The 13,728-nt window shown below is 33.8% G+C and overlaps 1 protein-coding gene across 5 annotated transcripts in view; it reads left to right on the forward strand.

Moving 5' to 3' along the window:
- nolo (ADAMTS-like no long nerve cord) overlaps positions 1–13,728 on the forward strand; it is a 232,257-nt gene that overhangs the window by 148,770 nt on the left and 69,759 nt on the right. For all 5 annotated transcript variants that reach the window (XM_013309804.1, XM_013309807.1, XM_013309822.1 and 2 more), the window contains one exon: positions 706–810. In XM_013309804.1, the coding sequence (XP_013165258.1) occupies positions 766–810 (45 nt within the window). In that variant the 5' untranslated portion in view covers positions 706–765. The remainder of the gene's footprint in view (positions 1–705; positions 811–13,728) is intronic.

Below are 13,728 nucleotides of genomic sequence, written 5' to 3' on the forward strand. Positions count from 1 at the left end.
AATTCGACGTTTATGTCCCCATACTATTCATTCTGACACTTGAAATTGTAATGACAGCGCGCCATTCGCGCCAAAGGATTCTAACTAATAATGTCTAAAAGTAATAAAGATTTTTTTAAATTTTCATTTGCCTGCCTGTCTGTCTGCAAGACCGCGTTTGTTCCGGGTAATCTCCGAAACGGCTAGCCGACTTTACAAGACTTTCACAGGAAGGTGGTTGATATGTGGCATTATTGTAGGCTTCTTTTATTTCTGCGATGAAGTCGACGGTTATTCATGGAACAACTTCTACTGTGCTCATCAACCTGCCCTCATCCCTATTGACTCTCCTTCCTACGCATATCCTCCTTCACACAGTCATTCCATACTTTTTTTTGGTCTTCCTCTACCTTTGTAGCCGTCCACATTCAATCTCATTACTTTTTTGCTTATATCATCATCATCCCTTCTCATAACATGTCCAAACCACGCTAATTTTTTACTCTTCAATTTCTCCATCACTGGCCATACTTTCAAACTTCCTCTAATATACACATTTTTAACTTTATCCTTTCTTGTCACACCACACATCCATCTGAACATACGCATTTCAGTTACATGCAATCTTCAACTTAATACTGTGCTGTAATTAATATTCGGTAATAGAACAATAATTCATCCTCGCATCTTTCCATCTTAATTAAACGACAATGTTTATTGTTTCAGGTGAAGGATGAGTTAGCATGAATAATATGAGTTCAGAGGACGAGAGCGCTCCGTGACAAGATGGCGGCTAGGGCATTTGTCATATTCACGCTCCTCGCTCAAGCTGTGAGTACCTTGTTTGTACATTGTAAATTTAAGATAAATAAATCTTACTAATATTATAAATACGAACGTCTAGATCAGTGGTTCCCAAACTTATTTAGTCTACTGCCCACTTAGAGAATAAATATTTTTTTAGCGCCCTCATATTTGCACATATTTAAAGACCACTATAATTTCACATTAAATAAATTAATTATTGTGACCTATATATGTATATTAACGGAGATTTCTAAACGCAACTTTTACTATAACCCGCAACTTGAAACCTGCAGCGCCCACTAGGGGGCGTTATCGTCCACTTTGGGAAAGACTTGTCTAGATGGATGTTTGTTTGAAGGTATCTCTGGAACGGCTCAGATCTCACTGAGTGTCATAGATGTATAATATAGTCTGGAATAATAGTATTGAATCTTATTAATATTATAAATGCGAAAGTTTAGATGTAAGGATGAAAGGATGTTTGTTTGAATGTATCTCCAGAACAGCTGAACGGATCTCGATGAAATTTTGGTATACATATAGAATATAATCTGGGAGAACACATGGACCACCATTATGTTTTTTTATTAAGGCGCTGTCAGAGGCAAATCGCTTACTAGAAAGCGTAGAACAGGATATCTAAAAAGATTTGGTTTGTCATATTTTATTATATATAACTTCAGTCCTTTAACTAGCTTCGACGTGGACGAAGTCGTGGGCGACAGGTTTTAAAATTATAAAACTGTAAACCGATAAATAATATAAGTCAATTAGAGTTATTATTTTAAAATAATAATGCTAGCATATTAAACATATCAAATTTAATTAGGAAACTTACTCAATATTTCGGTATGTCGACTCGCAAACTTTATTACGAGTTGTTTATCAACCAAACAAATTCTACTTATATTTGTTTAATGGATACGAGTGACAGAAAATTTGCAAAAAGTTTTTAATACATTTTAGCGTATTTTATTTATAAAACAAATAATTCTTCAAAGCTACCCTTTAATATAGATTTCTCCCAGTAAATAACACTACTTCAAATTCCAGACTATATTCTATATGTATCTTATCATCCAGATTTTATCTTTAAATGAGAAATTCTTCTATATATATCTCGGAATCGGCTCCAACGATTTTTATAAAATTTAATATATAGGGGGTTTCGATCGTAGGGATAAATCGATCTAGCTAGGAATCATTTTTATAAAATGTCATTTTTTATTCGTGTTTTATCGATAATCAACTTAAACATAAACTTAAGTTTTTCTATCGGTAACATCGAAAAATATTATTCATATTTCATCATTTTATTAGTAATTCGTACTTAAATATAAATTCCAAAAAAACACAATCTAAAAAAAAATGGTCATCCAGGTACTGACAAATTTAATCGAGATGCGTTCAATTGATCAGCAGATACATCCTAACAACTAAGTTTTTAACTTATTAAGTAAGTAAATATCTTTTTTTAGTATTTAAATTAAAAAATAATAAAAGCAAATAAACTTAATAGTACTGTTATCATAAAAAGGAATAAATTTAAAAAGCGGAACAGAGTTAAATTACTTAGTATCGTTCAGCAAACATTTCGCTAAACGAATTCCATGTAATAAATCAACATTTGCTCAATAATTCTGCAACTCAGTGAACTTGCCGGAGGCTAAAGAAAAAACAAACGCTGCCAATTGAGAGAGAGAAAACGAAGACGTATCCTTCGATTTTTTTTTTACTTCATACTTAATAGATTTAAGTATAACTCTTTTTGTACTGTAGATACTGTTTTCTGATACTTTATCTTTATGATATAAAAAAAAAACTTACTTAATAGCCTATGTGCTATTAAAGACCATAACTATCTTTGATTCAAATTTCAACCACATTTAGCTGTTCTGGAGTTGAGTTGTAACATTTATACAAACTTAAGCATATTTTAAATTGGAAAGAAATAAATTATACTTCCTTAGTTAGCAAATAATAGTAATATGTAGATAGACTTACCTCTAAAATAGATGCGCCAGTGGCCTAGTGGCTGTAAGTACGGAATACCAAGCACACGATCGTGGGTTCAATTCCCATTTAAAAATTGTCGCGAAACACAAACTTAAATATTAATTTGAATAGTTCTCTTACTATCTTACTAATATTATAAAGGCGAATGTTTGGATGGATGTTTGTTTGAAGATATCTCCAAAACGGCTGTACAGATCTCGATGAAATTTGGCATACATATAGTACATAGCCTGGTAAAACACATAGGCTACTTACTATCTTTTTTTTATCTGTGAAACTAACAAACATATGAAAATATGCTTTTAATATGGAATACAGTGGTGTAGGCACTAATTCTATGATATTCCATTTTCCAGGCTTGAAAGAAATCTGATCAATTCTCTAACTAAACGAGATATTGTTTAACATCTAGATTGGATTTTATCCAATAACCTTTTTATATGAAGTGTATGCAGATTACGTGATGATTAAAAATAAACTTTATTTATAAGAGATTAAAACTGAAAATTGAATATTAACCATATTGTGAGTGCTAGATAATTAATGTAGCATCGTTTATTGATAGGATGCATAGGAAGGGGAAATATTCTCTTTCTATGCGTCCCCTCCCCCGTTAACTAAAGGTTGGCAACGCATCTAAAACTGCTAATGTCTATGAGCAACGATGGCTTCGCTATTTTCGCGATTTCACTAGGCCGCTTGCTCATTTGCCACATTGTAATAAAAAATTCTACTTATTAACTATGTAATTAACAGCCATCCCTTTTTTTTCTTTAAAGGAATAAAGATAGCGATAGTTTTTGGTACATTTGTTCTTCGGTTATACGGCATTTAAGATTACTTACACTACAACAGTTCTGTTTCCATTGTATCTACTAAACATGTTACATAAACAGTAGTTAGCAATAAAACGAGCCAATTTATTACTAATGCAAATTTCTATGTCAGATACAAGCTACGTTCGCTTCGAAGCCTCTGCTTTGCGCAAAACATTAATGCAGGCTACACACGTCAGTACAACATGAGACAGAACGGGGACTGCGGTACCGCTATTGTTTGATTTTTTATATCATAACGTGACAAACAAACGGTCACCTGAAATCGCTGAAATAGCGAAGTGACCGTTGCCCATAGACATACGCAATTGTATATGCATTGCCTACCTTTAATTGACGGAGGAGAGGATGCACAGAAAGAAAATATTTTCTCTTCCCATGCATCCTCTCATCCGGAAAGTCCTCTTCCACTTCCCAGCCTTTCCTTATAAGGAAAAGGGTGGGAAGGGAAAGAGGACTAAATTAGGCCTGCGTGACGCACACTCATCAGACGAAACGCGGAATTGCTTCCACTTGACGCCTGTCTTCTGTGTGGTCGTGGTATTTCACCGGGCTAGCCGGGCCAATTCTTGCGATGATGTTAAAGCGGGCTCTTCCACTGTTAAGGTAACACAATGAAGTCAAAAGACTTTTTCATGTACGATTTTGATAATTAATGTTACTTTGTTTTTAAGGCTGGTTTATCTCGGCATTGTGTTACAAACACTAAGAGTACTGCGCGTTCTATTGCCCTACCTCACTATAACCTTCGTGTGAAACTAGCATTACTCCTGTATTCGTAGGAGCGCATAATTTCTGATTATTACCTAACTGCCACCAATGTGTTTGGCATAAATTGTTATTTAACGAGATTTTACAATTATTTCTTTTAAATAGCTATAATTTTTATACCATTTATCATAAAGAATTTTTTTTTAATTTTTTCCTTCATATTTAAATGAACATTTAATTATTATAAATATTATTAACTCTAAATTAAAAAAAAAAGTAAATTTACATATGACAATAGAGAAGTATGGAAGAATAATATAATACAACTGTAGCTATCCCCCGTATGAAGTAAGGCAAATTGTTGACGGATCTCTACATAAAACAGTTTGTGTTTCTGTGTTTCTTACTAGATGTCGCCCGTGACTCCGTCCGGTATTAAAAAACTTAATCTGTAACCCACATACGTGTTCTTCCAAACTATGTTCTATGTTTATGCAAAATTTCGGCGAGATCCATTAAGCCGTTGTGTAAGATACCTTCAAACAAACATTCATACATCCAAACATTCGCATTTAAAATATTAGTAAGATTTAATATAGCTATTACCTTTTTAATATTTGAAATATATATAAATAAACATATTAATCTAATAAAATTCAACCCATTTCAAACTCATACAACACGAGTTATGAAATAAAGTTTGAAACTAGTTTTAGAAACAAGTTCAACGTTATTTGTGTTCAAAATATTGTCATCTATATGAATTTTCAACACATATTGTTTAACCCCGCTGATGAGCGACAATCACGTGACTCATCGAAAGTTATTGTCAAATCTATACATTTTTGAAGTTCTTTATGGATTCCCTTCGTAGCTAAAGCACTTTGTCTAACCTCCCATGTTCATTTGTAAGCGATCCATAGCTCATTTGCCCCCTTTCTATAAAAAAAACAAATCCATAGTTGCTAGAAAAGTAAACTACACATGCCTAATAAGTATCCTTTCGTAGTAATATTGTAATTACGTGTCGCAAAGTAAATGCTCGCAAACTTTATTTGTATTTAAAACTGCACCGCACTGCGCGGGTATGTGCTCTCAAACGATTGTTGTCAACTAACTTTTACTATTTCTATAGAAATGTGGAATACAGAAGTTAGCTACGTTTTTAATTAGCATACAAGTTTTATTAATTAAATTTTAATCTATATGTCGGAGATTTCCGAGCGTTTTACTATTTACTAGTATCCTATGTCTCTCTCCTGGCACTAAGCTACCTCCTCACCAATTTTCAGCCATATCGGTAAAGCCGTTCTTGAATTATAAATAGTGTAACTAACACGACTTTCTTTTATATATCTATCTGATATTGCTTTATTCAGTCAGTGCGCACACCGGCGCGGGCGCTGTCTCTAGACCAAGCCTGTCAGTTGTCAAACGACCACGCGCAGTACTGACAGATACAGTGACACTGATAGACGTCAATCATGCACGTAAGACATTAATTGTTGAACGTGGATGGCTACAAAGGTAGAGGAAGACCAAAAAAAAGTATGGATGGATTGTGTGAAAGAGGATATTCGTAGGAAGGTGGTAGATTCAGATATGACGGCTGATAGAGATTTAAGGAGTACATACAGTACCGACCCTCAGTAGTGTTAGGAAGAAAATCCGACACTGTGCCGGTGTATTGGCGCAACACTAGCCTTACTAAAATGTTACAACACACCCAGAGAAATATCGTTTAATCTCAATCCGCAATATCGGTCACTTTACTATGGTTACGATAAAAAAATGTATCACAATTTGCGACCCAATTTCAGACAATCGACACCCGCATGAGTCGTTCGGACATTGTTATATACTCGATGAATTTGCTTCATTTCGAGCAAATATTTGATGCACATTTTTTTCATTATACAACACTTTTAAATTTCCAATTATTCCTTATACTTGAATAATCGCATATCTTGTTTTTATACAAGCTGGCCGTAACTTAATCTGTGTGAATAAAAATTAAAAAACTTACCGCCACTATGCGCTATTCCAGACTATCTTTAATCAAAATTTCATCTAAATCCGTTCATTTATTCTAGAGTTACTAACAAACATGCATACATCCAAACTGTTTTATTAATTAACGTAAAACGTTGATAAACTCACTTCTTATTTTATTATTGTTACATTATAAATGCGAATGGATGGATCAGTCTCCAGAACGGTGACAGGAATCTCTACACTCATTCTGACACTTGTCTTTGTAATGAAAACGCGCCATTCGCGCCAAATGATTCTAACTAATATTGTCTAAAAATATAAAACATAATCTGGAAGAACACATAGGTTACCTATGATCTCATGAAAAATGTACGGTCCTCTTGGGATACATTTGATTCATTTATTTACTCGATAACTCTCCAATTCAACATATTTTATTGAAATTTCGAAACAGAACATAGTGTGGGAGTCACAGCCGGAGAATACTTTTTAAAATAAAACATTCTTCTTTAACTTATATATGGCTTTTGGAATTGTAAACAACAACTTTTTGAAAAACAACACTGTTACATCTATTCCATTACCCGAATGTCAGAAAAACATGGCCGTCATTCAGACGAGCAATTACAATACTTTTAATTTACGATAACGAAATACCGTCAGATAATTAACATGATAAGTTGAATGCTTCTATTTTATATTTGAGAATCAAATATATAAATAATCTTTTGGATCGTAATACAAATGATTAATGTTGTTATATTAAATAAACTAAAGTGTTATAGACTGATAGCATAGTCTAAATAACGTTTTAGGTTAAGGAATTACAGAATATATTATATAAAATGGCTAACAATAGTCTCGAGTAACACATAAGATATTTTACATACTTTGTTTAATTCTGTGCGGGTGAAGTTGTGTGTAAAAAATACTACGTGTATCATATCAACTCGAGTACACACAACGATTTTGTAAAAACGTAATGCCTCATGTTTTTACAAAATCTTTTAGTGCGTTACCTTATTTATTCTATTTGAAAATATTGAGAAAGGGGTTTCTGTAGTTCACAGTTTGACTTAAAATACTTCAATAGAAATAACTAGTTATTCAAAATATAACAAAGCATAGAAAAATATTTTAAACTGTTGTGCAAACAAAATTTGGTTTTTCAAACAACAGATTTTATAAAAGTTCGCGGCTGCGATTGTTTTCACGAAACTCTCCTGAAAAAAAAACCACTCACGTTTCACTGACTTTATACGTTTAGAGTCGAAAATTCGTTAAAAAAATTCCAACGGCGCTGTATTGAGATTCTTTTCATGCAATTTAAGGTTAGAAAAATTGTTGGTAAACCGACATTTTATCCAAACAAGATGGACATCAATTATAATTGTGAATGTTTTGATGGATGGGTGTTTGTTATAAGCTTATTACGTATGACTAGAACAACTGAATGAATGTCAGCGTCAGCAACAGGCGTCAAATGGAAGCAATTCCGCGTTTCGTCTGAGTATGCGTCCCGGAGGCCTAATCTAGTCCTCTTTCCCTTCCCACCCTTTTTCATATAAGGAGGGGATGGAAAATGGAAGTGGACTTTCCGGATGTGAGGATGCATGGGAAGGGAAAATATTTTCTTTCTGTGCATCCTCTCCTCCGTCGATTAAAGGTAGGCAACAGGTATGGAATTGCGTATGTCTATGGGCAACGGTCACTTCGCTATTTCAGCGATTTCAGGTTGCCGCTCGGTCTTTTGCCACCTTATCCTAAAACAAACACATTAAGAAACCTTTTTATAAACGTGTTAAAGTAATTTATATTATGTTTCGGACGTAATGTTCTAAAATTTCGCATTATACTGTAATTTGGGTTTGCATTTCTAGAACTATGTTAATAATGCAGGTAACGGGTTCTTCATTGCACGAGAATATGTTTTAAAAGCATTTTCACGCTAGTTTTATTGTTCAAAATGTTACCTCTACCGTACTAATGTTGTATTTACCTTTTTGGTTATATTTTTTTTCATCTTCGCATACTTCATTACTGAACGTCGTTCTTGTCTTGTTATGCTTTTACGGCTGTGTCAACCAGCTGAGTCTCAATATAGCTTGCACTTGATCTGACCAGCGGGTAGTTGATCGACCCCATGACCTTTTACCCTCTATCTTTCCAACCACAACCAATTTGTCCAAGTGGTCGGGGTGTCCCTAACATGTCCAAAGTATCCAAGAACTCATCCGTAGCATGTAGTGGCTAGTCTGGTGGATTTATTTAGTTATATTAAAACATACGTATCGGCGCAACACTAGCGTTACTAAAATGTCGATGTTTATGTCCCCTCACTAATCATTCTGACACTTGACTTTTGTAATGAAAGCTCGTCATTCGTGCCAAAGGATTTTAACTAATAATGTCTTAAAGTACATATCTGCAAAGAAATTTCAAAGATATGTGTGAAGTCAACCCGCACTGGACTGTGGCTGACTATGGACTAGTCACCTAACTTAGGATAGGCTCTGAGACCGTCAGTGAGGACGTATAGTGAGCTGATGATGATTTAAAATGATAATAAATTACACAAAGCTTTACATGAGAGATGCACTGTAAGGAAACATAGCAGAAGTTATTTACGGTGAGGTACACATAGAAAATGTGTGAATGTTAAAAATATAAATATGTTATGCAACAAAATTGAAGAGGTCATTACCCTGTATAACGCGTGTGTTTGCAGACTCTTCAGAGCTATTTTAGCGTAAACTTTTCAGGAACATGTCACTTAAATTATTATGATACATTTATAAAGTTCTGTAAATATTTTTACTTTAATATTAAAAGTTAAAACGGCCGAGAGCGTCGGTGGCATAGGAGTCAAGCCCTTGACTTGCAATCTGCAGGTCCTGGGTTCGAATCCCATCATGTATCAATGTGTCTTTCGATGTCCGATTTGCATATGTACATTTATCCGACGTTCTTACGTTGAAGGAAAACATGATGCAACCTGCACATATCTGAGAAGAAATTCAAAGATATGTGTGAAGTCAACGAACCCGCACTTGGACAGCGTGGTTGACTATGGCCTAGTCACCCCTAACTTAGGGTAGGCTCTGAGCCCCTCGGTGGGGACGTATACTGAGCTGATGGTGAAACGGCAAATTATTGTAACCTAAACAGTATTATATTTAACATGAAATATATTGTGAAAATACTGAAAAGAAGTAATAAATTTAGAAACTAAATTATAAAAGAAATGAGACAGACGATATAACGACGCAAGTAATTAAATTATTAAAGTCTCGCGGTCGCTCATAACTCCGTCCGCGTTGAATAAAAAAAAACCTAGTAGCCTATGTGTCCATTCAGACTATGTTCTATATATATGCCAAATATCATCGAGATCCATTCAGCCGTTCTGGAAATACCATCAAACAAACATCCATCTATCCATCTGAACATTCACATTTATAATATTAGTAAGATTTACGAAGAAAAAAACATTTTGATTTGAGACTACATCCAACAAACGTTACTTAAATTCAAATGAAGCCACACTAATATTTAATTTTGTCGTTTAATTATCAATTGTACTGTAAAATAGATTCGAATGTTAAATTAAAAAAGGAGCGAGAGAAAAAATATTTTTTATTTCTTCTACGAAGTATCACAGAGCATTTTAAAAGGATGTAAAAACTACATAACACCTCTGTTGTTACCTACACTGTGACAGACATCAAATGGGCCCAGTATTCTGTATTCCACATTCAGACAGGTGAATAGGCCATTGTAATAGCTTATCTGTGTTTCGCATACAACTGCGACAACAAAATAGAAAACAGATAAAATAAAAAAAAGTCTTTTCAAATGTCACAATGCTAAACTTTTTTCATTTAACTACATCTTTCATTAGCAACTTCTACAAAAGAGCTATTTTATATTTTAATTTATTTAAAAAACAGAAAAAAGTTTAAAAAATGCTAACTTAAATTTAATTTTATTTGGTACTAGCTGTCGCCAGCGACTCCGTCCGCGCGGTACTAAAAACATAACGTTCTTCCAGACATATTCTATATCTGTTCCAAATTTCAGCGAGGTCCATTAAGCCATTCTCGATATACAAACAAACATCCATCCATCCATCTAAACATTCTCATTCGTAGGTATCTCCAGTACGGCTGCAGGGATCTCGCTAAAATTTAGCATATATATATAGAGCCTAGAAGAACACATAGACTGCTAAGTATTATTTAATTCCGCACGGATGAAGTCGCGGGCGACAGCTAGTTTTTTTTAATAAAGTTAAAAACATGCTTATTCTTCCTACAGTCTGATACTCTATAAAAATTAAATTTATGTCTATTTCTTTATATCAAACTAAAATAACTTTCTTATTTGCATTCTAGTATAAAAATAAACACACAAACTCGATATTATAACATACATTTAAAGCTATAAATATGGTCAGCAAATACAAGATATTAATTTATATATTTATAAACGGGTCACGATCTCTGTTAGCGTCACGTGCTGCTGACGGTACTCACCCCTTCTAACCCTCAGGGTGTCGATAATCCACTAGATTCTTTGCTCACCCTACTAGGTAGGGAGGATATAATTCAATCGTGTTTATGATATCAACCGACTATATAAATAAACATATAAATATACCAAAGCAATGTTTACGTAAATATTGAGAGATTGTTTTTGTTTATTTGTAGAAAAATAAATTATTCAAACTAAGCAGTATCCTAAAGTCTTTGTTGTAAACTAGCTATCAATCGACTCTATTCGTGATGATTAAAAAAAAACTTAGTACCCTATGTGTTCTTCCAGACTATGTTTTACATCTATGCCAAACAACAAGATCCGTTGAGCAGTTGTGCAGATACCTTCTAACAAACATCCATCCAACCAAACATTCGCATTTATTATATTAGCAAGATTAATAATTGAAAACAGTTCAATTGTTTCCGTTTGTGTTTTTATTTATTTTTAATCACTAGTAAAGTTATTTCAACTCTCAGTTTTATGTTAAGGGTACAGGTACAATTAACAAAATAATAATTAAATACATTTCTACTTTACAGAGTTTTATTTAACAGCTCTATTTATTTGAGTCAATTCTAAATCGGATTAAAATCCACTTCCTCTTGAAAGATTGAACTGAAATTTAATGAACATCTATAGTTCTAGATGACCAAACAATATTCTACAAACAATCGTTTGAAGTTTAAAATTATTTTTATTATTAAATAAAGCATGGAACAACCCTAAATATTTTCTCCTTTTACTTCAGCAAACAGTAGTTATAAACTGCCAACCCTATTACCATAATATTTTCACTAGCGCCCCCACAAATTACGTCATCATTTCGCGGCAGTCACAAAATGCATGAGCGCATTAAACATTAAAATACACGTAAATAAAACATGAAACAACTCTTACGTTTCAAAAGAAAATAACTTCACAGAGTCGTTATAACATTTTTAATATCACACTCGTAAATCTCATTACGTTCCCGCATTTGAAATATCATCTCTATGGTATATCTCTCGATATTTTCCTACTATGGTTGCTAATAACGCATGTTTTTTTCTTGTAATTTATTACATTCCTATACATGCATTTAAACATAAATTCAGTGATGATAATTCTGCAATATTGTACTGTAGGGTCTTGAAAAATACATCTCAGTGGGCTGTTTAATATATTTATCCAATTGACAAAAGAGCAAGCCTTAATCACCATTTAAAATATATTGTTATCTCTATTTTGTCAAAGATAATGACAGGGATGACAATATGTTTTATACAGAGATTTTAGTCTCAGAAACCCACAATTAATTAGCAATTGACTCCCATAAATATCAGCAGCTAGTTAGTTCCGTCATCGGACAAGACAGACCGCTAGGTCCTGCACCACCTGGATGGCTGGCATTACATAACGGTGCGATTTTCGTGCAATTTCTTGCCTCGCACAGCTGCATTGTGGAATGGTCTGTCCTCGGTTGTATTTCCAAACCAATACGACCTAAGGTCCTTCAAAAAGCGAGCATACCATTTTGTTAAAGGTAACGCGTCTGCAGTTCCATGGGTGTCTTTGATCACCTCGGTGTTGCCGCGGTTCGTTTGCCCTCTTCTCTTAAAAAAAAAAGTTTAATGACAGAGGATCTAAATAAATCCTTCTTCCAGGCTGAATCCACTTCCCCCTTGCTTTCCTTCAACAAGCTTTCCTTATTATAAAAGAAAGGAGTTAACTAAGTTTGGGCATCCAGTATACACACAGAAGTACTTCGACTAGAAGCGTTCTGTGTGAAGTAATTCAAGCGACATACTACTACGGACTCTATTACTGTAAAATAATAGTTCTTGATAGTGAAATATAAGTTATTCTAGGGTACATATGAATTTCATATATCCGTGGCAATGGCCCACGGCCATCATTTATATCATTTTAACGCGGCGAGCGTGTGAGAGCATTGCTAACAGAGCGCTTCACATATTTATTACCTCGTTTCGAGTGAACAGCGGTGAAAACTAATAAATAATTTCAGTTCTACTTAAAATATATTATACAAGCTTATTTTCTTCATATTTTTAATTAACATCATAATTAAATATTATTTTTACATCGGTGTCAAATGTTATTAAGATTACTTAAGCGGTTTTGAAGATACATAGTAACAACATCCATCGATTCCAATTTAAGCTAGTAGAGTGAATAGGCACTTACTAAGCTAGCACGTACCATCTTTCGGTGGGATCGTGGTCAAGCGCTGGCTTATCAAAGTTAAAAAAGCGTTTATAACATTACAAGCTGGTGCCCGCGACTCCGTATGCTCGGAATTATATATAAACTTAATTAGTACCCTATGTGTTGTTCCAAACTGTGTTCTATATGTGCCAAATTTCAGCGAGATCCGTTCAGCCGTTATAGAGATACCTTCAAACATCCATCCATCTAAACATTCGCATTTATAATATTAGGAAGATAGTATACAGTACAATTTTCAAATAAATGGCAAAACTGTTGCAAAACATGTGATACTACAGTGGAGATTCAACGTTACGTCATAGTCAGACTTCCCTAGTTGAAATTTTCGTCATATTAACTTTGTAACCGCTTTATACTTTTGGTGAATTCAACTTTTGCAAAGCAATCAGTGACTCTCGAAGTTATAATAAGGACGGTTTTGTAAGTATGGTATACGTAGTATCCACAACATTATGACTAAAGTTGTTAGAATCTTTGTTTGAGGTTAAAATAATAATTAATATTTAAAATAAACCTACGTTATTAATTGAATTAATAAATTAAATTATTTTTTCGTTCAGAATTTGATACGACTATTCCCATATTCCCAAATCAATTCAACCTTCTACTTACTATACAA

The sequence above is a fragment of the Papilio xuthus genome, unplaced genomic scaffold (assembly GCF_000836235.2).
Source record: "Papilio xuthus unplaced genomic scaffold, Pxut_1.1 DF829660.1, whole genome shotgun sequence".
Taxonomy (NCBI): Eukaryota; Metazoa; Arthropoda; class Insecta; order Lepidoptera; family Papilionidae; genus Papilio; species Papilio xuthus.